Source organism: Neoarius graeffei, chromosome 2, assembly GCF_027579695.1.
Source record: "Neoarius graeffei isolate fNeoGra1 chromosome 2, fNeoGra1.pri, whole genome shotgun sequence".
Lineage (NCBI taxonomy): Eukaryota > Metazoa > Chordata > Actinopteri > Siluriformes > Ariidae > Neoarius > Neoarius graeffei.
In genome coordinates this window covers 117,314,657-117,341,320 of record NC_083570.1, presented here as the reverse complement: position 1 = coordinate 117,341,320, position 26,664 = coordinate 117,314,657, and the positions used below count along the sequence as shown (strand labels likewise).

The 26,664-nt window shown below is 42.5% G+C and overlaps 1 protein-coding gene across 1 annotated transcript; it reads right to left on the bottom strand.

Moving 5' to 3' along the window:
* Positions 1-1,032: 1,032 nt before the first annotated feature.
* LOC132875110 (uncharacterized) lies at positions 1,033-25,952 on the bottom strand. The gene is made up of 5 exons (XM_060911736.1): positions 25,866-25,952; positions 25,077-25,427; positions 21,877-22,044; positions 21,702-21,763; positions 1,033-1,569 (listed from the first exon to the last, which is right to left on the bottom strand). Exons 1-5 carry the CDS (start codon positions 25,906-25,908, stop codon positions 1,519-1,521), a joined length of 675 nt encoding a protein of 224 aa, XP_060767719.1. The 5' UTR covers positions 25,909-25,952; the 3' UTR covers positions 1,033-1,518.
* Between the last annotated feature and the right edge of the window lie 712 nt (positions 25,953-26,664).

Below are 26,664 nucleotides of genomic sequence, written 5' to 3'. Positions count from 1 at the left end.
GGAGGGCTGAGAGGTTTGCTCACCCTGTTCTTCAGAGTCCTGAACACAGCAAATAATGCATGGGTTTATAAAGTAAATAGTAGTGAATGTGGAATAGTTTTCAGTCCATACTGCTAGCATTTCTGAGCAACCAAACTGTTTATTCATCATCTTGGAATAGTTGTTGGTTATTCTAGTTACCATTCTAGTGACCATGCAGTTCTAAAATACTCCCAGCTAGTTGTCCTGAGCGTGTGTCTCTGGAGGGTCAAGACACTGCCCACTACAATATTTGGGAAATTGGTTTAATTAAGGAATTGCCCAGAGAGTAAGCCCATGTTTACATTAGACCGTATCAGCGGATCATCAGATTAACGTTTTTAAAACGATTAGTGTGCACACAGCAACACCAATACACGATTTGCGTGCACACAGCAACACCAATACACGGATACGCTCGGCTCCGCAGGCATCCTGCGCTCCAAATCACTCCGCCCTGAACAGCGAGTGCCCTCTGGAGGGTGCGCACTCCGGCCTTGCGCAGCTCACAGAGCGCGCGAGTGTAGTGCACAAGCTGTGATTTGGGACTGAGCCGCTGTGTGTGTGATCCCAGCGCATATCACTTACCACTTTCAAGTGGAAGGATGGCAAGCCTAAAGACAATCATAACTACACAATGGGCAGTATTTGCATCAGTATTTGCAGTATTTTCATACTTTTATACTCTTTAATGAAAGTTGATACAAGGCGGATTCTCTGAAGATGTTCCTCTTTCTGTTTAAGGGCTGCTGTTGGTGGCCTTTCACACACTAAATAAAGTCAACACATCCAGTAGGTGACAGTAAAAGGATACTGTACATGTGTTACACTCCTGAATGACTGTACTCTACACCCCTCATCTTTAATACAGTAAAAATAAATCACATCAATACTTTAACACTTTATTTCCACCACAAGTCTTTATATTAAACTATTTAATGGCTGACTCCATGATTGCAGTGCTGTTTGTATTTATAAAAAAAATACATTTTTCAAATCTGTATACAAAGGTAAAATACATTTTAAACATAGGTAAAGTTTCTTCACAACATCCCATTTTCATGTTTCAGGTAAATCACTTGCAACATTATTAACATTTACAAAAACACATGTAAATGTTGCTGTTAAACAACTGCTCTTCCTAAATAATTTTTAAAAAGGAAATTCTTTTTATTATTGTCACTTATCATCTACGGTAAGCATACATATCCACGACATTACCCTCTGACTATGTTCAAGCCATGTAAGCAAATGGACGTGCAACTATTAGCATTAGGAGGTCTATAAAAAGTACAGAAATAAAAGCTAGAAACTGCACACATCTACCATGTGTTTATATAAAGCTTTGGGCTTTTGTCTAGGGTAAAATAAAAACAGTAGTTCATGAATTCACTTATTTGATATTGCTTGCATCAGCCATTTATTTCTTATTGTCCTTTACACACAGTGCAGTGTTACATGTTACACAAAACTAAACTGTTGCAAATGTTTTCTGGGCTGTCAGGAGACACTTGTGTAGGTCACAGAGGTCAAATCAGATAGGTCCACTTCCTGCAGAGAGAAAAACATCTGATAATGTGACATTTTTAGTCTGCTTTAATAGTGACATGATCTCAGTGTTGACTTCAATCAACTACTAACCCCATTTCCAGAAAAGTTGGGATATTTTCCAAAGTGCAATAAAAGCTAAAATCTGTGATTTGTTAATTCACATGAACCTTTATTTAACTAACAAAAGTACAAAGAAAATATTTTCAATAGTTTTACTAGCCAACTTAATTGTACTTTGTAAATTAAATAACGTTAGAATTTGATGCCTGGAACACACTCAAAAAGTTGTGGAACAGAGGCAAAATAAAACTGAAAAATTTACAGGATATTCAAGTAACACCATTTTGAAAGATTCCGCGATAAGCAGGTTAATTGGGAACATGATTGTGTATAAAAGAAGCACCAAAGGCTAAATCTTTGCAAGCAAGGATGGGGTGTGGCTCACCCCTTTTGCCAAAATTCCTAAAAGAATTGTTCAGTTCAAAAAGAACATTTCTCAATGCGAGATTTTAGGTATTTCAAAATCTACAATGGTGGTTCAGTGGTTAGCATGGTCACCTTACAGCAAGAAGGTTCCAGGTTCAAACCTCATGGCCAATAAGGGGCCTTTCTATGTGGAATTTGTATGTTCTCCCTGTGACTGTGTGGGTTTCCTCCAAAAACATGCATGACCAAAAGCAGTACAGCAGAGGAGTGGCGAGCAGGCTGTATTTACTTAGCCAAGAAACCTACTGTAGAACACACTGGATGGGTGAAGAAGAAATCTACAGTACTACATACAATACATGTTGTGAAAAGATTCAGGGGATCCGGAGACATCTTAGTGTGTAAAGAGCAAGGCTGTTGAAATCTACAAATACTTTTACTAAACATAAGTTTAAATATAAATCTGCTGGAGGATCCCTTTAAGTGACAACAACATACTCCCGAGTCCATATGACCATATTTTTCACATTAGCATGACGTTTTCTCAGACAGTGCCACCTGAGGGCTCGAAGGTCATGCCCATTCAACAGTGGCTGGCCTGCTATGACCATGGCTCAGCCTGTTACTTGCAGCTAATACTGCTAGCCAGCTACATGGGCTATAGCCATGCTCAACCAACAGCCCAGTGGTTCAGGATCCAACCATCTGTGGTAAGTGGTGATGCTTACCTGATATAATTACCTGTATTCTCACAATGCTTTGTATAGCATGACCTGAAACAAAGAATCTGGGTCAAACCAATAAAATGCTCCATAAAGAGGTCAAAATTTGATATTAGCTGTGAATAACAGGCCGAGCCATGGTCATAGCAGGCCAAGCCTGGGCTGTTCAAAAGGTCTTGTGGAGAGGGAGGTTCCTGTACAGTTTAGCATGGCTAGGACTTTCAGTGGCCATGTAATGAATTTTTAAATCCCCTCATGCACGAGCAGCTGGACCCAGGGCTCATTTTAAAGTTTTCTGTGAGTCGCACTTGTGTGGGGGGTTCAGGGGCAAATAATGGGTCGAACTGCAGCCAAAGCAAGCCAAACCTGAGCTGTTATGAAAGATCTCAGGGAGCGGGAGGTGCCTGTAAAGTTTGGTGGGGCTATGAATTTTGGTGGCTGAGTTATCAATTTTTAAATCCCTGCACGTGTGTGTGACTGGAGCCAGGGCTCATATTAAAGTATTCAGTGACTTGTGCTCTTGTGAGGCTTCAGGAGCAAATAGCAGGCTGAGCTGTGGTCGTAGTGGGCCATGGCTGCCCTCTTCGGAAAGGGCTCAGTGTGTTCCAAACCCCTGTGAAAATCCATAGTGATCTGGTAAATTAGTGAAAATATTTCTGCAAATGCACATCTGTCAGATTCTTGGGCTGGATCCGTCCCTGTACACTACAAAGAATCACAGTAGAACAAAGTCGAAACTAAACTCCCGGTGTTGTTGTCTCTGTTGCTGCTCAATACTGCATTGGCAGACTTTTGGAGCTGAATGATGGGCAAATATTGTTGGCACAGCATCATCTTTTATCTTTTTTTATTAATTATTCTGGAAGCCCCCATTAAGCTTGATTTTAATTCTGTTGATTCATTGAAACAGGATGATTCAAAATGTTTGGCGCACAAGTCGGGCACCGCAGGCAGATTGTTTTGAGGTCTTCCGATGGCATGAATCCATTTCTTGTGAATAGTCAGACACATCTGGCCAGGTAAACGGTGGAAAGATATCTTCTTGTCTTGCTTTTTAGCATCATTTTGGCATTTATATGATGCACAATGAGGCATACTTTACTTATTTATAAACTTATGAACTTGCTAAAAACACTTGTAAAACTAGCAAAACGACATTATAAGCAGAGGATATAAACAGCCGAGTTGCTCCAAGCTTCCACTATGCGATGTCATTGCATATGTTACTTCTGCGGGAGCCCCATCTGGTATTTAATTAAAAATATTTTTTTCTAGAACACTATTTGGTCTCCAAAAAAGAATCTTTGACTGTTGAAATCTATGAATACTTTTACTTAACACAAGTTTAAGAGTAAATCCGCTGGAGGATCCCTTGAACACAGTCTGCAGCTGCATCCAAAAATGCAACCTGAAACTGTGTTATGGAAGGAGGAAGCCATTCATGCATTCAATTCTATGCATAAACATGGATGATTTCTCTGGGCCTGAACTCATCTCAGATGGACTGAAAGACAGTGGAAATGTGCTGTGGTCAGATGAGTCCACATTTCAGCTCGTTTTTGGGGAAAACTGGATGTCGAGTTCTCCGTGCCAAAGGTGAACATGACCATTCAGTTTGTTATCAGAGAAAGGAGCAAAAGGCAGCACCTGTGATGGTATGGGGGCATCAGTGCCCATGGCATGGGGGAGTTGCAAATATATGTGAAGGTACCATTGATGCAGAGGCATATATTGGGATTTTAGAGAGACATATTCATCAAGGCGATGTCACTTCCCAGGAAGTCCATGTTTATTTGAGTAGGACAATGCCAGGCCTCATTCTGCATGGGCTACAACAGCGTGGCTTTGTTGACACAGCCCATGTTTACATTAGACCGTATCAGCGGATCATCAGATTAATGTTTTTAAAACGATTAGTGTGCACACAGCAACACCAATACACGATTTGCGTGCACACAGCAACACCAATACACGGATACGCTCGGCTCCGCAGGCATCCTGTGCTCCAAATCACTCCGCCCTGAACAGCGAGTGCCCTCTGGAGGGTGCGCACTCCGGCCTTGCGCAGCTCACAGAGCACGCGAGTGAAGTGCACAAGCTGTGATTCGGGACTGAGCCGCTGTGTGTGTGATCCCAGCACATATCACTTACCACTTGCAAGTGGAAGGATGGCAAGCCTAAAGACAATCATAACTACACAATGGGCAGTATTTGCATCAGTATTTGCAGTATTTTCATACTTTTATACTCTTTAATGAAAGGTGATACAAGGCGGAAGTCCGCGCCGTTTTTCAGCAGTCGCGTCACATGACCAACGCCAGCGAATCAGGAAGGTGGATGTCACAGTGACGTTGTCCAATGATGACGCCAGCTAGAGCTCAGCACAGCGTATTCGCGTATCTCAATGTTTACACAGCACCGGAGCTGACATGATCTGGATTGAATACGTGGACGCTGGCAGATTCCCGTTTCCCGGCGTTTCCAGGCGGTTTAATGTAAACGGACAGTGCATCCGCGAAGAAAATGAGACAGATACGGTCTAATGTAAACTTGGCCACAGAGTGCATGTGCTTGAGTGGCCTGCTACCAGTCCAGATCTGTCTCCTATTGAGAATGTATGGCTCAGCATGAAGAGGAGAATCAGATAACAGCAACCACGGACTGTTGAGCAGCTGAAGTCTTGTATCAAGCAAGAATGGACAAAAATTCCAATTGCAAAACTGCAACAATTAGTGTTCTCAGATCCCATATGATTAAAAAGTGTTATGAAAGGAAAGTTGATGGAATACAATGGTAATAATGTCTCTGTCCCAACTTTTTTTGAGTGTTTCAGGCATCAAATTCTAACATTGTTTATATTTACAAAATACAATTAAGTTGGTCAGTAAAACGATTGAAAATCTTTTCTTTGTACTCTTGTCATTTAAACAAAGGTTCATGTGAATTAACAAATCACAGATTTTTGTTTTTATAGCATTTTGGAAAATATAATAACTTTTCTAGTAATGGGATTATTAGAATCCTACAAGGTTTTCTTTTTCAGCAAAGCTTTCTTTTAGTCAGTCAGAATCAACTAGAAGGGCACTTGGTAGAGTGCATACTTCTGCCAAGCCACATACTGTATTCAGATTTGCATCAAAATCTGATCAATTGTTCCTTGGCACATGGCTCACCTTTCCTCCAAATATCATCAAAATCCATTCACTACTTTTTGAGTTATGTTGGACAACAAACAAAAAACAAGCATTTTTATCTATCTATCTATCTATCTATCTATCTATCTATCTATCTATCTATCTATCTATCTATCTATCTATCTATCTATCTATCTATACATAAAGAATTACAAATTATACAGTGGTGCTTTAAAGTTTGTGAACCATTTAGAATTTTCTATATTTCTGCATAAATATGACCTAAAACATCATCAGATTTTCACACAAGTCCTAAAAGTAGATAAAGAGAACCCAGTTAAACAAATGACACAAAAATATTATACTTGGTCATTTTTTTTATTGAGGAAAATGATCCAATATTACATATCTGTGAGTGGCAAAAGTATGTGAACCTCTAGGATTAGCAGTTAAATTGAAGGTGAAATTAGAGTCAGGTGTTTTCAATCAATGGGATGACAATCAGGTGTGAGTGGGCTCCCTGTTTTATTTAAAGAACAGGGATCTATCAAAGTCTGATCTTCATAACACGTTTGTGGAAGTGTATCATGGCACGAACAAAGGAGATTTCTGAGGATCTCAGAAAAAGCATTGTTGGTGCTCATCTGGCTGGAAAAAGGTTACAAAACCATCTCTAAAGAATTTGGACTCAAGCAATCCACAGTCAGACAGATTGTGTACAAATGGAGGAAATTCAAGACCATTCTCCTCCTCCCCAGGAGTGGTTGACCAACAAAGATCACTCCAAGAGCAAGGCGTGTAATAGTCGGCGAGGTCAGAAAGGACCCCAGGGTAACTTCTAAGCAACTGAAGGCCTCTCTCACATTGGCTAATGTTAATGTTCATGAGTCCACCATCAGGAGAACACTGAACAACAATGGTGTGCATGGTAGGGTTGCAAGGAGAAAGCCACTGCTCTCCAAAAAGAATATTGCTGCTTGTCTGCAGTTTGCTAAAGATCACGTGGACAAGCCATAAGGCTGTTGGAAAAATGTTTTGTGGACGGATGAGACCAAAATAGAACTTTTTGGTTTAAATGAGAAGCGTTATATTTGGAGAAAGGAAAACACTGCATTCCAGAATAAGAACCTTATCCCATTTGTGAAACATGGTGGTGGCAGTATCATGGTTTGGGCCTGTTTTGCTGCATCTGGGCCAGGACGACTTGCCATCATTGATGGAACAATGAATTCTGAATTATACAAGTGAATTCTAAAATAAAATGTCAGGACATCTGTCCATGAACTGAATCTCAAGAGAAGGTGGGTCATGCAGCAAGACAATGACCCTAAGCACACAAGTCGTTCTACCAAAGAATGGTTAAAGAAGAATAAAGTTAATATTTTGGAATGGCCAAGTCAAAGTCCTGGCCTTAATCCAATGGAAATGTTGTGGAAGGACCTGAAGCGAGCAGTTCATATGAGGAAACCCACCAACATCCCAGAGTTGAAGCTGTTCTGTACAGAGGAATGGGCTAAAATTCCTCCAAGCCGGTGTGCAGGACTGATCAACAGTTACTGGAAATGTTTAGTTGCAGTTATTGCTGCACAAGGGGGTCACACCAGATACTGAAAGCAAATGTTCACATACTTTTGCCACTCATAGATATGTAATATTGGATCATTTTCCTCAATAAATAAATGACCAAGTATAATATTTTTGTTTCATTTGTTTAACTGGGTTCTCTTTATCTACTTTTAGGGCTTGTGTGAAAATCTGATGATGTTTTAGGTCATACTTATGCAGAAATAAAGAAAATTCTAAAGGGTTCACAAACTTTCAAGTGCCACTGTATGACTCCACTGGCCTGCAAATAGTAAAATACTCATCTTGGCAGGCCAGTAATAAACTTTTATATATATACGTTTGTGGCAGCGGGGGCGTGGTCAAGTGCCGGTCTGTGACAGGAGGGCGGAATCAGGGAAGGTAAGTGGCAGAATCATGACACCTGAGGTCAATTAACCTGTGTTTGTGTGTGTCTTCCCAGTGACTGCGCCCTATTTAAGGAGGGAGAGCGTAGAGCAGAGGAGCTCAACCCCGAACAAGACGCCAGTCGTGTGTGTGTGTCTGTTTGATTTAAAAATTGTTCACTGAAAAGTGTGGCAATAAAACCCCTATTCCAGAACCTGATCTCTGTCCTGCCATCCTGTGTGCTCCACCCACCCATACAAACTGTTACAGTGGTGCCGAAACCCGGGTCTGGAGCGCAGCAGCCGATCAGCCCCATGGAGCCCTCCCCGTTCGCTGAACTGGTCCACGCCCTCGCCACGGCCCAGCAAAGCCAGCACAAGGCTCTAGTCTCCCTCCGAAAGGAACAAAAACAGTGGTTCGAGGCCCTGGTGCTGGCCCAGCAAGAAGATCGTGAGGTGTTCCGGCACCTCCTTGCATTGGCGGGGTCCACCACCGCTCCCACCGCGGGCCCGTCCCCCCTCACCCTAACCAAGATGGGCCCGCAGGATGACCCCAAGGCATTTATCACGCTCTTCGAGCAAGTCGCGGAGACCTCGGGGTGGCCGATGGAGCAGCATGCGGCGCGCCTCCTCTGCCTGCTAACGGGAAAGGCGCAGCTGGCCGCGCTACAGCTCCCCGCCAACCGCCGGCTGGCCTACGCGGACCTCCGCCGGGCCGTCCTCCAGCGTGTGGGGCGCACACCGGAGCAGCAGCACCAGCGCTTCCGCGCTTTGCGCTTGGAGGAAGTCGGCCAGCCGTTCGCGTTTGGCCAGCAACTCCGGGACGCCTGCTGACGGTGGTTGAGGGCCGACAACCGCGACGCTGAGGGGATCATCGACCAGGTGGTACTGGAGCAATTCGTCGCTCGCTTGCCAGCAGGAACTGTGGAGTGGTTCCAGTGCCACCACACGGCGTCACTGGATCAAGCAATGGAGCTGGCAGAGGACCATATGGTGGCTGTCCCGGTGGCAGGACAGCAGACAGCCTCTTCTCTCTCTCTCTCCCTCTCCTCCTGTGTCTCGTTCTCGCCCCATTCCCCCACCACGGAGGCAGGGGCCGGCGCCACCTGTGCCGGCCTGCCGCCCCCGCGGTGCCCTTCCGTTTCTCCCTTCTGTGTCTGTCTCTCCCCCCCTCAGGTGAGTGAGCCCAGAACACCAGTATGGAGAGGAAGCCCAGGCCGGTTTGCTGGCGCTGCGGGGAGCCAGGCCACCTCCAACAACAGTGCACGGTAATGGAGGTGGGCGCGGTGGTTCGGATCCCCGACACGCCAGGAGCCGCCCTCAATCGGGCCGGAGCATATCGCATACCGGTGAGTATTCAAGGGGATACATATCAGGCGTTGGTGGATTCTGGTTGTAATCAGACCTCAATTCACCAAAGCCTGGTGCAAAATGAGGCATTGGGGGGAGCACAGGGGGTGAAGGTGTTGTGTGTGCACGGGGACGTTCACAGCTACCCTTTGGTGTCGGTCCACATTTTTTTCCGAGGGGAAAAATTTATAGTGAAGGCGGCGGTTAATCCTCGCCTTACCCACTCTATAATTTTGGGGACTGATTGGCTGGGATTTTGGGATTTAATGACACACTTAGTAAAGAGTGGGTCCTGCCATTTAACAGGAGGAGGTCCCGGTGCCGCTTTGGTGGGAGCAGCTGTCACAGAGCCGTCTACATCACCTCCGCGTCAGAGTGAGGAGCCGCCGGCCCCTCCTCTCTCTGTTGGGGAATCCCTCGCGGATTTCCCATTAGAGCAGTTGCGAGACGAGACTCTGCAGCATGCATTTGACCAAGTGAGAGTAATCGATGGTCAAATGCTCCAGCCGAACGCCACCCCATCCTTCCCCTACTTCGCGATTATGAAGGATAGATTATACCGAGTGACGCAGGACACTCAAACTAAAGAGCGAGTCACGCAGCTTTTAATTCCGAAGAGCCGCCGGGAATTGGTATTCCAGGCAGCTCACTTTAATCCCATGCCTGGATACCTAGGGCAGAATAAGACACTAGCCCGAATAATGGCCCAATTCTATTAGCCGGGGATTCGCGGCGATGTCCGTAGGTGGTGTATGGCGTGCTGCGAATGCCAGTTAGTAAATCCAGTGGCCATTCCAAAAGCGCCTTTGTGCCCTCTACCGTTAATCGAGACCCCGTTCGAAAGAATTGCGATGGAGCTCGTCAGGCCATTAGATCGATCAACACAAGGGTACCACTTTATATTAGTTCTGGTGGACTATGCAACGCGATACCCGGAAGCCGTGCCTCTTCGCAATATCTCAGCACGCAGTATTGCGGAGGCGCTCTTCCACGTCATCTCCCGAGTTGGAATCCCGAAAGAGATTCTGACTGATCAAGGCACCTTGTTTATGTCACGAACACTGAACAAACTGTATGGGTTATTGGGTATTAAGCCGATCCGCACCAGCGTGTATCACTCACAAACGGATGGTTTAGTTGAACGGTTCAACCACACCCTCAAGAATATAATTAAAAAATTTGTAAGTGAGGATGCACGTAATTGGGATAAGTGGCTCGAGCCCTTGCTGTTTTCAGTGCGAGAGGTCCCCCAAGCCTCCACGGGGTTCTCCTCGTTCGAATTATTATATGGGTGTAAGCCACCCGGCATTCTAGATGTGCTGTGGGAAAATTGGGAGGAGGGACCTTCACAAAGCAAAAACAAAATTCAATACGTTATGGACCTGCGCGCAAAACTCCACACCCTCACCCACCTAACCCAGGAGAATTTGCGGCAGGCCCAAGAACAGCAAACCCGCCTGTACAACAAGGGTACGCCCCTTAGAGAGTTCGCATCGGGAGATAAAGTACTCGTACTGTTGCCCACATCAAGCTCCAAATTGGTCGCCAAGTGGCAAGGACCCTTTGAGGTCACACGGCGAGTCGGGGACGTTGACTACGAGGTGAGGCGAATGGACAGGGGTGGGGCGCTACAGATTTACCACCTCAATCTGCTTAAACTCTGGAATGAGGAGGTCCCCGTGGCGTTGGTGTCAGTGGTTCCGGAGAAGGCGGAGCTGGGGCCGGAGGTTCAAAAAGGGGCATTAGCATCACGTACCCCTCCGGTCCCCTGTGGAGACCACCTCTCCCTGACCCAACTCGTGGAGGTCACCCAGTTGCAGACCGAGTTTTCGGATGGGTTCTCGCCCCTGCCCGGTTGCGCTGACCTCATAGAGCACCACATAGAGACGCCCCCAGGGCTGGTAGTGCATAGCCACCCGTACAGGCTACCCGAACACAAGAAAAAAGTGGTTCGGGAAGAACTCGAGGCCATGCTCGAAATGGGCATCGTCGAGGAGTCTCACAGTGACTGGAGTAGCCCGGTGGTCTTGGTACCCAAGGCCGACGGGTCGGTCTGGTTCTGTGTGGACTATAGAAAAGTCAACATGGTGTCTAAATTCAACGCATACCCAATGCCTTGTATTGATGAGTTGCTCGATCGACTAGGCACTGCTCGCTTTTATTCGACACTGGATTTAACGAAGGGATACTGGCAGATCCCCTTCACTCCACTATCCCGAGAAAAATCAGCCTTTTCCACACCATTTGGTTTACACCAATTCATCACACTTCCGTTTGGGCAGTTCGGGGTGCCCGCTACGTTTCAGCGGCTAATGGACAGGGTCCTCTGCCCCCACGCCACCTATGCGGCCGCCTACCTCGACGACATAATCATCTATAGTAATGACTGGCCAAGGCACCTCGAACATCTGAGGGCCATCCTTAGGTCACTGAGGCGAGCGGGTATCACAGCCAACCCGAAGAAGTGTGCGATTGGGCAGGTGGAAGTACAGTATCTGGGCTTCCACTTGGGCAATGGGCAGGTGCGTCCCCAAATTAACAAGACCGCAGCAATTGCGGCCTGCCCGAGGCCCAAGACCAAAAAGGGGGTGAGACAGTTCCTGGGGCTGGCTGGCTATTATCGGAGGTTTATACCTAATTATTTGGACATCACCAGCCCGCTGACTGATCTCACTAAAAAGGGGGCACCAGATCTGGTCCAGTGGATGGAGCAATGCCAGCGGGCTTTTTCTGTGGTAAAGGCCGCACTGTGTGGGGGGCCACTTTTACACTCCCCTGACTTTTCTCTCCCCTTTATGTTACAGACGGATGCTTCGGACAGAGGGCTGGGGGCGGTTTTGTCCCAGGAGGTGGAGGGGGAGGACTGCCCAGTCCTATACATCAGTAGGAAGCTGTCGGTGTGTGAGGGGTGCTACAGCACAATAGAAAAAGAGTGTCTGGCAATCAAGTGGGTGGTCCTTGCCCTCCATTACTACCTGCTGGGGCACCCTTTCATCCTCTGTTTGGACCACATGCCCCTCCAGTGGCTCTACCGCATGAAGGATGCCAACGCGCGGTTCACCCGTTGGTATCTGGCACTCCAACCCTTTAATTTCAAAGTGGTCCACAGGCCGGGGGCGCAGATGGTCGTGGCGGACTTCCTCTCCCGTCAAGGGGGGGGGGGAGTCGGCTGCAGGCCGGACAGCCACCCGGCCTGAGTCGGGCAGTGGGGGTATGTGGCAGCGGGGGCGTGGTCAAGCGCCGGTCTGTGACAGGAGGGCGGAGTCAGGGAAGGTAAGTGGCAGAATCACGACACCTGAGGTCAATTAACCTGTGTTTGTATGTGTCTTCCCAGTGACCGCGCCCTATTTAGGGAGGGAGAGCATAGAGCAGAGGAGCTCATCCCCGAACAAGATGCCAGTCGTGTGTGTGTGTCTGTTTGATTTAAAAATTGTTCACTGAAAAGTGTGGCAATAAAACCCCTATTCCAGAACCTGATCTCTGTCCTGCCGTCCTCTGTGCTCCACCCAGCCATACAAACTGTTACAACGTTGTATATAAATTTACAGTGTTTTGCAAAAGTATTCATCCCCCTTGGTGTTTGTCCTGTTTTATCGCATTACAAGCTGAAATTAAAATGGATTTTTGGAGGGTTATCACCATTTGATTTACACAATATGTCTACCACTTTAAAGGTGATTTTTTTTTAAATTGTGACACAAACAATAATTAAGATGAAAAAAACCCCAGAAATCTGTAGTATGCATAGGTATTCATCCCCTTTCGTATGAAACTCCTAAATAAGAGCTGGTCCAACCAATTCACTTTATAAGTCACATAATTAGTTGATTTAAGATCCACCTGTGTGCAATCAAAGTGTCACATGATCTGTCACATGATGTCTGTATAAATCAACCTGTTCTGGAAGGACCCTGACTCTGCTACACTACTAAGCAACCAACATGAAAACCAAGGAGCCTCCAAACAGGTCAGAGACAAAGTTGTGGAGAAGTATAGATCAGAGTTGGGTTATAAAACATATCCCAGATTTTGAATATCCCATGGAGCACCATTAAATCCATTATAGCAAAATGGAAAGAATATGGCACCACTACAAATGTGACAAGAGAAGGCCCTGCCCACCAAAACTCACAGACCAGGCAAGGAGGGCATTAATCAGAGAAGGATCTGCAAAGATCCACAGCGTATATCAAAGTATCTGTCCATAGGACCACTTTAAGCCGTATACTCCACAGAGTGGGGATTTATGTAATAATGGCTAGAAAAAAGCAAGTGCTGAAAGACAAAAATAATAAGAGCTTATTTGGAGTTTGCCCAACAGCATGTGGCAGACTCCCCAAAAACATGGAAGAAGATTCTCTAGTCAGATGAGACTAAAATTGAACTTTTTGGCCATCATGGGAAATGCCATGCAAACCCAACACTTCCCATCACCCTGAGCACACCACTCCTACAGTAAATCATGCTGTGGGGATGTTTTTCATCTGCAGGGACAGGAAAGCTGGTCAGGATTGACAGAAAGATGGATGGCACTAAATACAGGGTGATTCTGGAGGAAAGCCTGTTTGAGACTGGGACGAAGGTTCACATTCCAGCAGGACAATGACCCTAAACACACTGCTAAAGCTACACTGGAGTGGTTTAAAGGGAAACATTTAAATGTCTTGGAATGGCCTAATCAAAGTCCAGACCTCAATCCAATTGAGAATCTGTGGCATAACTTGAAGATTGCTGTACACCAATGCAACCCATCTAACTTGAAGGAGTTGGAGCAGTTTTACCTTGAAGATGTCATGAGTCAGCCGGGAACATCTAGGTCATGATCTGATCTTTTACTCCACTCCCTGGTTTTCCCTGATCCTTCCTCTTGCTGAGGCCAGCACACCTGTTTCTCATCAGCTTATCCACAGCTCTATACTAAACCGCTCCGAGATTCACTCAGCTTGGGACTGTCTTCACCTCACGATTTGTTATTTCACCTGTTCCCCCATCCCATGAGTGGTATTTAATGGCATGAGTGGGTATTATTTAATAAGTGGCTATTTTCTATGAAGGCTATCAAATGAGAATTCATTAATTTTTCAAATATTCTATTAAATTGATGAGAGAAATAGGTGTATAGTTATTAGGGTCTAGATCATCTGATTTGAAAATAGGAGTCACTTTTGCCTATTTGTAGTTTAGAAGGATATGCACCATTTTGAACTGATGAATTAAACAATTCTGCAAGGGGCTCACTTAGATATTATTTTGCACTTTTAAGTATACTGATTGGACAGGAACAAAGATCATGTGATTTATTATTAGGTGTTAACATTATTGCCAATTCAATTTCTTCCTTAGTTACAGGAACAAAAAAAAAAGATTTACTTTGATCTATTTGAGAAGGATAATCATCTCATCTCATCTCATCTCATCTCATCTCATCTCATCTCATCTCATCTCTAGCCGCTTTATCCTGTTCTGCAGGGTTGCAGGCAAGCTGGAGCCTATCCCAGCTGACTACGGGCGAAAGGCGGGGTACACCCTGGACAAGTCGCCAGGCCATCACAGGGCTGACACATAGACACAGACAACCATTCACACTCACATTCACACCTACGGTCAATTTAGAGTCACCAGTTAACCTAACCTGCATGTCTTTGGACTGTGGGGGAAACCGGAGCACCCGGAGGAAACCCACGCAGACACGGGGAGAACATGCAAACTCCGCACAGAAAGGCCCTCGCCGGCCACGGGGCTCGAACACGGACCTTCTTGCTGTGAGGCGACAGCGCTAACCACTACACCACCGTGCCACCTGAAGGATAATCAGAAAAGCTTAAATTAGATTCATCTCATCTCATTATCTCTAGCTGCTTTATCCTTCTACAGGGTCGCAGGCAAGCTGGAGCCTATCCCAGCTGACTACGGGCGAAAGGCGGGGTACACCCTGGACAAGTCGCCAGGTCATCACAGGGCTGACACATAGACACAGACAACCATTCACACTCACATTCACACCTACGGTCAATTTAGAGTCACCAGTTAACCTAACCTGCATGTCTTTGGACTGTGGGGGAAACCGGAGCACCCGGAGGAAACCCACGCGGACACGGGGAGAACATGCAAACTCCACACAGAAAGGCCCTCGCCGGCCCTGGGGCCCGAACCCAGGACCTTCTTGCTGTGAGGCGACAGCGCTAACCACTACACCACCGTGCCGCCCCTAAATTAGATTCAGAGATATCAAATGCTAAATTCTGACCAATAGAGGCGAAGTGCTTGTTCAATATCTCATCTCATCTCATTATCTCTAGCCGCTTTATTCTTCTACAGGGTCGCAGGCAAGCTGGAGCCTATCCCAGCTGACTACGGGCGAAAGGCGGGGTACACCCTGGACAAGTCGCCAGGTCATCACAGGGCTGACACATAGACACAGACAACCATTCACACTCACATTCACACCTACGGTCAATTTAGAGTCACCAGTTAACCTAACCTGCATGTCTTTGGACTGTGGGGGAAACCGGAGCACCCGGAGGAAACCCACGCGGACACGGGGAGAACATGCAAACTCCGCACAGAAAGGCCCTCGCCGGCCCCGGGGCTCGAACCCAGGACCTTCTTGTTGTGAGGCGACAGCGCTAACCACTACACCACCGTGCCGCCCGCTTGTTCAATATATTGGACATTTTTTTTACTTATCTTGTGTTACTAAATTAGTGCTGGGATCCCTATTTGCCAATATACAGTGGTGCTTGAAAGTTTGTGAACCCTTTAGAATTTTCGATATTTCTGCATAAATATGACCTAAAACTTCATCAGATTTTCATACAAGTCCTAAAAGTAGATAAAGAGAACCCAGTTAAACAAAAGAGACAACAATATTATACTTGGTCATTTATTTATTGAGGAAAGTGATCCAATATTACATATCTGTGAGTGGCAAAAGTATGTGAACCTCTAGGATTAGCAGTTAATTTGAAGGTGAAATTAGAGTCAGGTGTTTTCAATCAATGGGATGACAATCAGGTGTGAGTGGGCACCCTGTTTTATTTTAAAAAACAGGGATATATTAAAGTCTGACCTTCACAACACATGTTTGTGGAAGTGTATCATGGCATGAACAAAGGAGATTTCTGAGGACCTCAGAAAAAGCATTGTTGATGCTCATCAGGCTGGAAAAGGTTACAAAACCGTCTCTAAAGAGTTTGGACTCCACCAATCCACAGTCAGACAGATTGTGTACAAGTAGAGGAAATTCAAGACCGTTGTTACCCTCCCCAGGAGTGGTCAACCAACAGATCACTCCAAGAGCAAGGTGTGTAATAGTCAGCGAAGTCACAAAGGACCCCAGAGTAACTTCTAAGCAACTGAAGGCCTCTCTCACATCAGCTAATGTTACTATTCATGAGTCCACCATCAGGAGAACACAGAACAACAATGGTGTGCATGGTAGGGCTGCAAGGAGAAAGCCACTCCTCTCTAAAAAGAACATTGCTGCTCGTCTGCAGTTTGCTAAAGATCACATGGACAAGCCAGAAGGCTATTGGAAAAATGTTCTGTGGACGGATGAGACCAAAATAGAACTTTTTGGTTTAAATGAGAAGCGTTATATTTGGAGAAAGGAAAACACTGCATTTCAGCATAAGAACCTTATCCCATCTGTGAAACATGGTGGTGATACTATCATGGTTTGGGCCTGTTTTGATGCATCTGGGCCAGGACAGCTTGCCATCATTGATGGAACAATGAATTCTGAATTATACCAGTGAATTCTAAAGGAAAATGTCAGGACATCTGTCCATGAACTGAGTCTCAAGAGAAGGTGGGTCATGCAGCAAGACAACGACCCTAAGCACACAAGTTGTTCTACCAAAGAATGGTTAAAGAAGAATAAAGTTAATGTTTTGGAATGGCCAAGTCAAAGTCCTGACCTTAATCCAATCAAAATGTTGTGGAAGGACCTGAAGCGAGCAGTTCATGTGAGGAAACCCACCAACATCCCAGAATTGAAGCTGTTCTGTATGGAGGAATGGGCTAAAATTCCTCCAAGCCAGTGTGTAGGACTGATCGACAGTTACCGGAAATGTTTAGTTGCAGTTATTGCTGCACAAGGGGGTCACACCAGCTACTGAAAGCAAAGGTTCACATATTTTTGCCACTTACAGATATGTAATATTGGATCATTTTCCTCAATAAATAAATGGCCAAGTATAATATTTTTGTCTCATTTGTTTAACTGGGTTCTCTTTATCTACTTTTAGGACTTGTGTGAAAATCTGATGATGTTTTAGGTCATATTTATGCAGAAATATAGAAAATTCTAAAGGGTTCACAAACTTTCAAGCACCACTGTAGATTTCTGATTCTTCTTCTTCTTGCTGATAATCATGTTGATGCCCTGCCACGTTTTCTTTATATTAGTAATATTTTTGTTTGTGAAGATTCTCAGTCATCCAGGTAAACTGTGGGTGGTAAAAGAGAGCAACTGGACTTGCTTGAAGATTCTTGAAGATGTTTCACCTCTCATCCGAAAGGTTTCTTCAGTTCTGTCTGACTAATAGGGAGTATCAGGTATTTATCCTCTCATGGATGAAAAGCAATCTTAAGGTGTCGTTAAGTCATCCTGTTGGTGTGGGTCACTGGGGGCTGGGTGTGAACGGCCTAGAGAGTCATTGGGATGATCAATAGATTGTTGGTTCTCTCTGTCCTCCTGAGTCACTAAAAACAGCTGGGTTTTGGTGTGCATTCAGTTGTCTGGGAAGTGTGCCAAGGACTGCATTGTAGGTGGCTGATAAATGATGTCTTAGACCACCACTTCTGTTCAGTGATGGCTGTTCCATGTTGACAAAAATGGCTTCTTTAACTTCTCACTCATACCAACGATCCTCTGGCTAAAATATGTACATTGCAATCCTGAAATGAGTGTCCTTTGTTGTTAAGATGAAGATAGACAGCAGAGTCCTGGCCTGAGGAACTGGCTCTCCTGTGTTGAGCCATGCACCTGTGAAGCAGTTGTTTTGTTTCTCCAATATACGAGTCTGTGCATTCCTCACTGCACTGAATTGCATACACTACGTTGTCCTGTTTGTGTCTGGCTATTCTGTCCTTAGGGTGGACCAGTTTCTGCTTCAGGGTGTTAGTGGGTCTGAAATGTACAGGAATGTTGTGTTTGTAGAAGATCCTCCTGAGTTTCTCAGATAGACCAGAAATGTACCATTGGGAATGACAATGTTCTTGCATTTGTTCCTGTTATCCTCCTTGTCCATTATGTTCCTTTTTCTGCTCTTGAAGAAAGCTCAGTTGAGATACCTGCAGTTCTGAAGTTCTTTCTTGATGTGATTCTGCTCCTTCTATTTTCCCTCTACCATTGTAGGAATATTTTTGTTGAAATAAGAATAGAAATCCACTTTTTACTTAATCAGATTAAATTAGAAGTCTTATTTCTACAACTCCAATTCCAAAAAAGTTGGGACGTTGTGTAAGCTGTAAATAAAAAAAGAATGCAATAATTTGCAAATCATGGAAATCCTTTATTTCACTGAAAATAGTACAAAGACAACATATCAGATGTTGGAACTGAGAAATGTTATTGTCTTTTGAAAAATATATGCTCATTTTGAATTTAATACCAGCAACACATTTAAAAAAAATTGGGACAGGGGCATGTTTACCACTGTGTTACCAGTACATCACCTCTACTTTTAACAACACTCTGTAAACATTTGGGAACTGCGGAGACCAACTGCTGTAGTTTTGAAAGACAAATGTCCCATTCTTGCCTGATATACAGTTTCAGTTGCTCAAGTTTGGGGTCTCCTTTGTCGTATTTTGCGCTTCATATTGTGCCAAATGTTTTAAATGGGAGACAGATCTGGACTGTAGGCAGGACAGTTTAGCACCTGAACTCTTTTACTACGGAGCCATGCAATTTTAATATGTGCAGAAAACAGTTTGGCATTGTCTTGCTGAAAGAAGGAAGGCCTTCCCTGAAAAAGATTTTGTCTGAATGGCAGCATATTGCTTTGAAACATGTATATATCATTCAGCATTAATGAAACCTTCACAGATGTACAAGCTACCCATGTCATGTGCACTAATGCACCTTCATACTATCACAGATGCTGGCTTTTGAACTGTGCACTGATAACAAGCCAGATGGTCCCTCTCCTCTTTAGCCTGGAGAACATGATGTCTAGGATTTCTAAAAATAATTTCTAATTTTGATTTGTCAGACCTTGGGACAATTTTCCACTTCACCCCAGTCCATCATAAAAGAGCTTGGGCCCAGAGAAGGTGGCAGTGTTTCTGGATATTGTGTATATATGGTTTTAACTTGCATTTGTGGATGTAGTAATGAACTGTTTTCACAGACGATGGTTTTCTGAAGTGTTCCTGAGCCCATACAGTGATTTCTACTACAGACATGTCTGCTTTTAATACAGTGTCACCTGAGGGCCTAAAGATCACAGTCATCTAATGTCAGTTTTCAGCCTTGTTTCTTGCATACAGAGATTTCTCCAGATTCTCTCAACCTTTCAATGATATTATGTACCATAGATGATGTGATCCCCAAATTCTTTGCAATTTTACATTGAGGAATGTTATTCTTAAATTGTTGCACTGTTTGCCCATGCAGTCTTTCACAGAGTGGTGAACCCCTCCCCATCTTTACTTCTGAGAGACTGAGTCTCTCTGAGATGCACTTTTTATACCCAATCATGTTACTGACCTGTTGCCAGTTAACCAAATTAGGGTTTTTTTTAGTATTACACAATTTTGTCAGTCTTTTGTTGCCCTGTCCCAACTTTTTTTGAAATATGTTGCTGACATCAAATTCAAAATGAGCACGTATTTTTCAAGAAACAACATTTCTCAGTTTCAACATTTGATATATTGTCTTTATACTATTTTCAATGAAATGTAGGTTTTCCATGTCTTTCAAATCTTCACATTCTGTTATTATTTATGTTTTACACAGTGTCCCAACTTTTTTGGAATTGGGGTTGTATATACAGTAGATTGTAATTTGCTTTATCACCCTCAATAAAAAAAAAAAAACCTTTCTTCCTACTCGATTTATGGCTTTGCAGAATTTTCAGTTTTCCATTTAGAAGGCTCCTTAAATGGTACATTGTGCATGCTTATTGACAAGTACATTTAGTTTTTTGCAAAAAGAAGAAAACATTTGATCCACACTGTTTCCATTAGTTAAAAGAAAAAAAATCTACATTTGAAAGCTCTTCAAGGAAAGCATCTTATGAAAAATTGGAGAAATATTTAATTTTCTTTTGTATCTTGTTGCAAATTGGATGTTGGAGAGGAGATAACCCAAAATTGTTTGAAGTGGTAAACAAACAAATCGAGGTAAAAATATAACCTCTTCCAACAAAGTTAGCGAAGGTAAAAATGTAGGAATACATTGGGACTAAATGTTCCTTCTTTTTATAGCACAATTGCACAATATGCTTAGGTGCTAGACTAGGTAACCTGATCAACACTACAGTTGTTATTACTGTACACACTAGTTTTCTGAAGGACATGGAAAGGGTCCAGTCAAGCCATTGTAAGAACGATCATGTTCTTTTCCAGCTCAGGTTAATTTCAGGTTCATGGTAATGTAGACAGTTCTTTATTACATATAACTCTACAGTTATATAACAACTTCAGTATTTGCACAGTACATCATTCTGCAGTTACTAACACCAAATAATAAATGATAAGGCAGAAGGTCATGTTATATAATAGAAATGTTTTATGAAATAGCAACATTATGCCTTTTGTTTTGCTTTTTACACTAAACTCCTTGTCTGTAGTGTGAGTTGTGAAATATACTTTTCCATTCATTATCCATAAGTGCTTATCTTGTGCAGGAGCCTATCCCAGCTGACTATGGGCGAGAGGTGGGGTACACCCTGGACAAGTTGCCAGATCATCGCAGGGCTGACACACAGAGACACACAACCATTCACACTCACATTTACACCTACAGTCAATTTAGAGCCACCAGTTATCCGAACCTGCATGTCTTTGGACTATGGGGGAAACCGGAGCACCTGGAGGAAACCCACACAGACACGGGGATAACACGCAAACTCCACACAGAAAGGCCCTCATCAGCCACTGGGTTCAAACCCAGAACCTTCTTGCTGTGAGGCAACAGTGCTCACCACTACACCACCATGCCGCCAAAATGTATTTTTATAAGTTTAAACACCATGTCCTACTGTGAAATATAATGTAAGTTTGCTTTTTCTTTACTGCCATGTGACTACCATTAAACAATTATATTACAACATATTTTCTGTCCTTTTCTTCATACCCAAATTAATTAATCTGTACTTTAAGGATTACATGACACCATTACCTGTTTAATACATAGAAGTATAGGGTATATTATTATAACATCAAATGTTATTTTATTTTGATAAATGCAATAAAATTTTCTTTCTGGGAGCCAAAAATTATGGTAAATGGTAAAATATTATTTTCAAATTAAAAACTATAATAATGGGGAAAAATATAAATTTTTTCTCGACTTGCCATTGATTTGAATGGTTTCATACCTTTTCAGTTATTAAATAGTCAGTGGTGTGCTCGTAGCAGCCGCATGATGATCCTGATTTTCCTGAAAGAGTTCCATTTTCATAAATATAAATTAGGCACAAGAGACAGAAGATTACCACAAATATTCCATCTCATTTTTTCACAGATTCAACCTGCAATTTCAGCCAGTCTTACCATGCACCCTGCTGCAGAACACACACATGCAGATAATGTTTATCAGGACAGAGATGGAGCACACACACATTACAATCATATTTGGAATCCAGGAGGTCCCATTCCTTTCAGGCTGCTGTAAATCCGAGCCCTCAGATAGAGGACCAATCTCCTTATTGGCATCATTAACTAAAATACATACAGAACCACACAGAGATATCAGTGTAGTGCTGAGGAACAGAAAACAGGTCCTGTCAGAAAGTGTATAGAACACCAGGCTACTTTTTCTTACATATATTTTTAGTGTTAGCCATACCGTACATGCAGAGCATGTTATCACTGATCCTTAAAGAAGAATCTGTATTGTGCTTCTATGATGCTTTGAGTTTTGTTTTATTAAAGTTTATCCAGGAAACTGCTCAGAAGAACAATAATAGATGTTTTGGCAAATTGTTTCACTATAATTCTACACATATGGCTGAAAGGTGTAGCTTTGAATTCACACATTAACCTGAGGGCAATGTGTTAAAATATAAAAGCATACAAACATCTAAACATCTGTACTTTCTAAACAGAAAGAGTAGAGTATACATTGCAGTTAACTTGCTGACTTTAGGACTGCAGTTGACTTGCTGACTTTAGGGCTGCAGTTGACTTGCTGACTTTAGGGCTGCAGTTGACTTGCTGACTTTATTATTAGTGTGTGTACACAGTACTGTGCAAATATCTTAGGCACCTTTTTTTCAATACAGGCTTTGTTATAGACTTATTTTATGATTTATTTATACTTGCATTATGGTTGCAGTCCAAAAACACTTTAGATTTCCAAACATTAGTTTTCCAGAACAAAATTAAATGTTACAGAAAAATGTTTGTATGTCAGTAATGTTTGTATTCCAGCTATGCCACTGGAATTACATCCTGACCCTATTTTGATGGCCATGTTATTTATTTATTTATTTATTTATTTTGTAATTGTAAAGTGACCTTGGGTGTGAGAAAGGCACTATACAAGTTGAAATTATTATTATTATTATTATTATTATTATTATTATTATTATTATTATTATTATTATTATTATTATTATAATAAAGGAGCATATTACATAACAGAACACTTTTCAGATTAAAAAAGAAAACATAACGAAGGCTACTGGGTTTTGGTACAAAATGAAGAAGCGAGTGACAGTCAAAGTGTCCAGAAGAACTGTGGCTGGTTCTGCAAGATGCTCAGTAAAACCTACAGCTCATTTCCTTTTCACACTGCACTCATTGAACCTGAGACAACTATTGTTTTTTTTTCTTTTTATGCAAAGGGTCATCTCACACCAAATATTGACTTTATTCATGCATTACTGCTTACTGATATACAGTGTGGGAAATAAGGAATTTTAAGCAGACTGTCAGATGACAGACGAGTCTGAAATGTTGTTTGTCCGTCCAAATTTCAGCCTGTCCAAATGATGGGCCAAAGGCCCAGAACAATGCGGCCGGACGTCCGGTGCCCACCTTAGGGCCCTGGAAGCTGAAGGGCTTTAGATGCCTGGAGATGGCTTCAGCTATTTCCAGGCACATTTTTGTGATCTTTAATGGCCAAATTACACTAGACATTAGTTGCTAATTACACAACAAATTGAATATAATTTACAAGAAAATGTCAGAAGGTTCAAGAAAAACATGCTTAAAGTTCTACCCAAGAAAACAGTAGCACACACAGGCCAGTTCCATGTCTAGAAAAAAGTCTGGGGGGCCAAGGATGTTCCAGTTGGTTGCAACTTACTGGTCCTCATATATATGCACTATAATAAAACTCATGAAACATTATGTCAACAATGACTATTTTTATACTATATTTATAATAAGTCTTTAAGAAATTTAGTAATTAACAATACAACTCCTCTTACAAAATAGAGTTAAAATTTTGAGGACGAGATTCCAAGTAACTTTGTAACAAAATAACTTTTAAAATGACTCAAAACTAGACATGGTCATATAATTTGGCATTCAGACTCAAATCTACTGGACTAGGACTTAGACAATAGAAGAAAATAAAAACTCTATTAAAATATAAATCTACATCCTACAAAACATATGACTATGACTGTCATTCTTATTATGAATAAAAAATGCAAATAACATAACCATTGATTGGCAGTTTGGCACTTAACAAATACTGTACTGCAAAGTATCATGTAAACTGAACTCTTAATCAGCCGACTGGATCAATCAGATACTGCCAACCTGAAAACACTAGTTCAACTGCATTGTGCAATAAAAACAACAGTGACTACTGAGTGTATTATTATTGTTGTCTTATTTAGTGTGGCACTCGGGGAGAGGGAGATGCCTGTAAATTTTGGCTGGGCTAGGACCTTTGGGGGTCAAGTTATAAATTTTTAAATCTCCGTGTGTGTGAGCGGCTGGAGCGAGGGCTCATGCTAAAGCTTTCCATGATCTACGCTTGCTCCTGACATCGGATTGGGCCAAGCCTGGGCTGGTTCAAAATGTCTCAGGGAGAGGGATGTGTGTGTAAATTTTGGCGGGGCTAGGACCATCAGTGGCCAAGGTATGAATTTTTAAATTCGAGCCCACAGGGGCCCCAGTTTAGCAAGCCGTGTTACAACATAATGTATTCACCCAGTGTAACATTTGGAACAAAACTGGAAGTACAGTAGATTAGACCCATATCTTTACCATTTTTTTCATGGGCCATCTGGTCCGATGCTTTTGAAATACAGACGGACAAATGCAAAACTTACCGGTAAATGTCCGCCGGTTCGGCCTTATTTCCCACACTGCATATACCGTATAAAATGCATGTGTGCATGTATATGTATATATAATCTCCAGTTTAGTTTGTGAAAATTCATTCTAAGCAACAAAAAATATTTCTAATGAGTCCTTCAATTGTTAGAACATTTGCTCTTAGTCTTGAACCTTTTAAAAATGACTTTTCTGCACTAAAAATTTAGAAAAGAATATCTGAACATGTCTGGCTGATTTAGATTAAACAATTTTAAAATCAGACATTATAACCTTTTATAAATCTGTGTATAGGTTGCCATGTGTTTTGTTGTTGGAAAATTCATAGCTAATATCTTAATAATAACTTCAAGAAAATAGAAAAGATCATATTTAATCATATTAAATAAATCTAAGTATATAAATATATGCTGAAAAACCAAAACACAGTGTCAGTTAGTATAAATATTGTTACTGACCTGTAAAGTTCAGTCTGATGGGTTTCCCAAACTCAGTGTGTGTCGTGCTGTTTTTTCCTTTGCAGTAATAAAATCCCAGATCTGTCTCTCTAACACTAATAATCACTAAACTCACTGAACTGTTGATTTCTGTTATATCAAAGTGACCCTTCTGCACATTATAGTCAACATAAAACTTTTTGTCCAGTCTCTTTTGTTTGGCCGATATAATCTGCCTCACGGTCGAGTTCTTCTGATACCATGATATCTCTGAATAATGAGTGATGTTACAGAGCAGAGTGATGTTTTGTCCAGGGTCCACAGATATGTGATCAGCTGAAATTATCTGAAGGAGACTCAGTGTAATGACACCTGAAAGAACAAAACCACATTCAGAGAGAAGATTCATCACCACTCTGGAAACACACAGCTCACACTGCATTCTGTCCATGGAACCACATTTAACATATCATTAATTACGGTTATTATTATTATTATTATTATTATTATTATTATTATTATTGTTGTTGTTGTTGCTGTTGCTTATAATAATAATAATAATAATAATAATAATAATACATATATTTATTATTATTATTATTATTATTATTATTATTATTATTACAATTTAAACTTAAACTGTTCAACTCTCTTTAAAACGTGTTTCTGATATAACTGAGTGAATGAATCCCTCTACAGATGTCCAGAGCATGACCTCTACAGATGTCCAGAGCATGATTCATAGCGAATATGAACAGTAAAAATGATCTAGTCCAAAATGTATTTTTTTTTTTTAATTAATGAACTCACCAAGCAGCAGCTGTAGAGTAAACACACACAGGGACTCTGCCATTTCTCACACACAACCTCCACTGAACGTGTGACCAGAGACTTAGTGGAATAAAAAGGCTTCTATTTCTAGCATTTCTTAACTTCCGGTTTAACTTCAGCCACAGGCCCCTACATCCTGTCATTCTGTTCTCAACCCATTTGAAAAGCACAACTTTTATTCATCACACACTTGTGAAATTTCCTCTCTGCATTTAACCGATCTGAAGCAGTGAACACACACATGCACACACACGTGAGCAATGAGCACACACACATACCCAGAGCAGTGGGCAGCCATGCTAACAGCGCCCAGGGAGCAGTTGGGAGTTAGATGCCTCGCTCAAGGACACCTCAGCCCAAGGCCGTCCCATATTAATCTAACTGCATGTCTTCTGCATGTAATTTGTAGTTATTTTAGTTACTTTAACCTATTTTATTGCCTGCTGGAGATGGGATGCAAAGGTGGAAGGATGCACATACTGTATTGAGTAACTGAGTATGCTTGAACCAGGGGCGATTTCTCAGAGACAACAAGGGAAGCCGAGCTTCCCCTAAAATTCTCTCCCCAAACTGCGGCATCTATGACGTTGAATTCTCATTAAAACAATAACTTGCATAACATAATATATGCCCAAGATTTTATTTACGTTCATAACTATCCTGTAACTTATTTGAGTGATGTCTGACGAACTTGCAGTTCACTACGAGAATCACTTTTGCTGCCAGGCTGTAACCAGCGTTGCCAGATACCGCTGACATTTTCCAGCCAAAATATGTT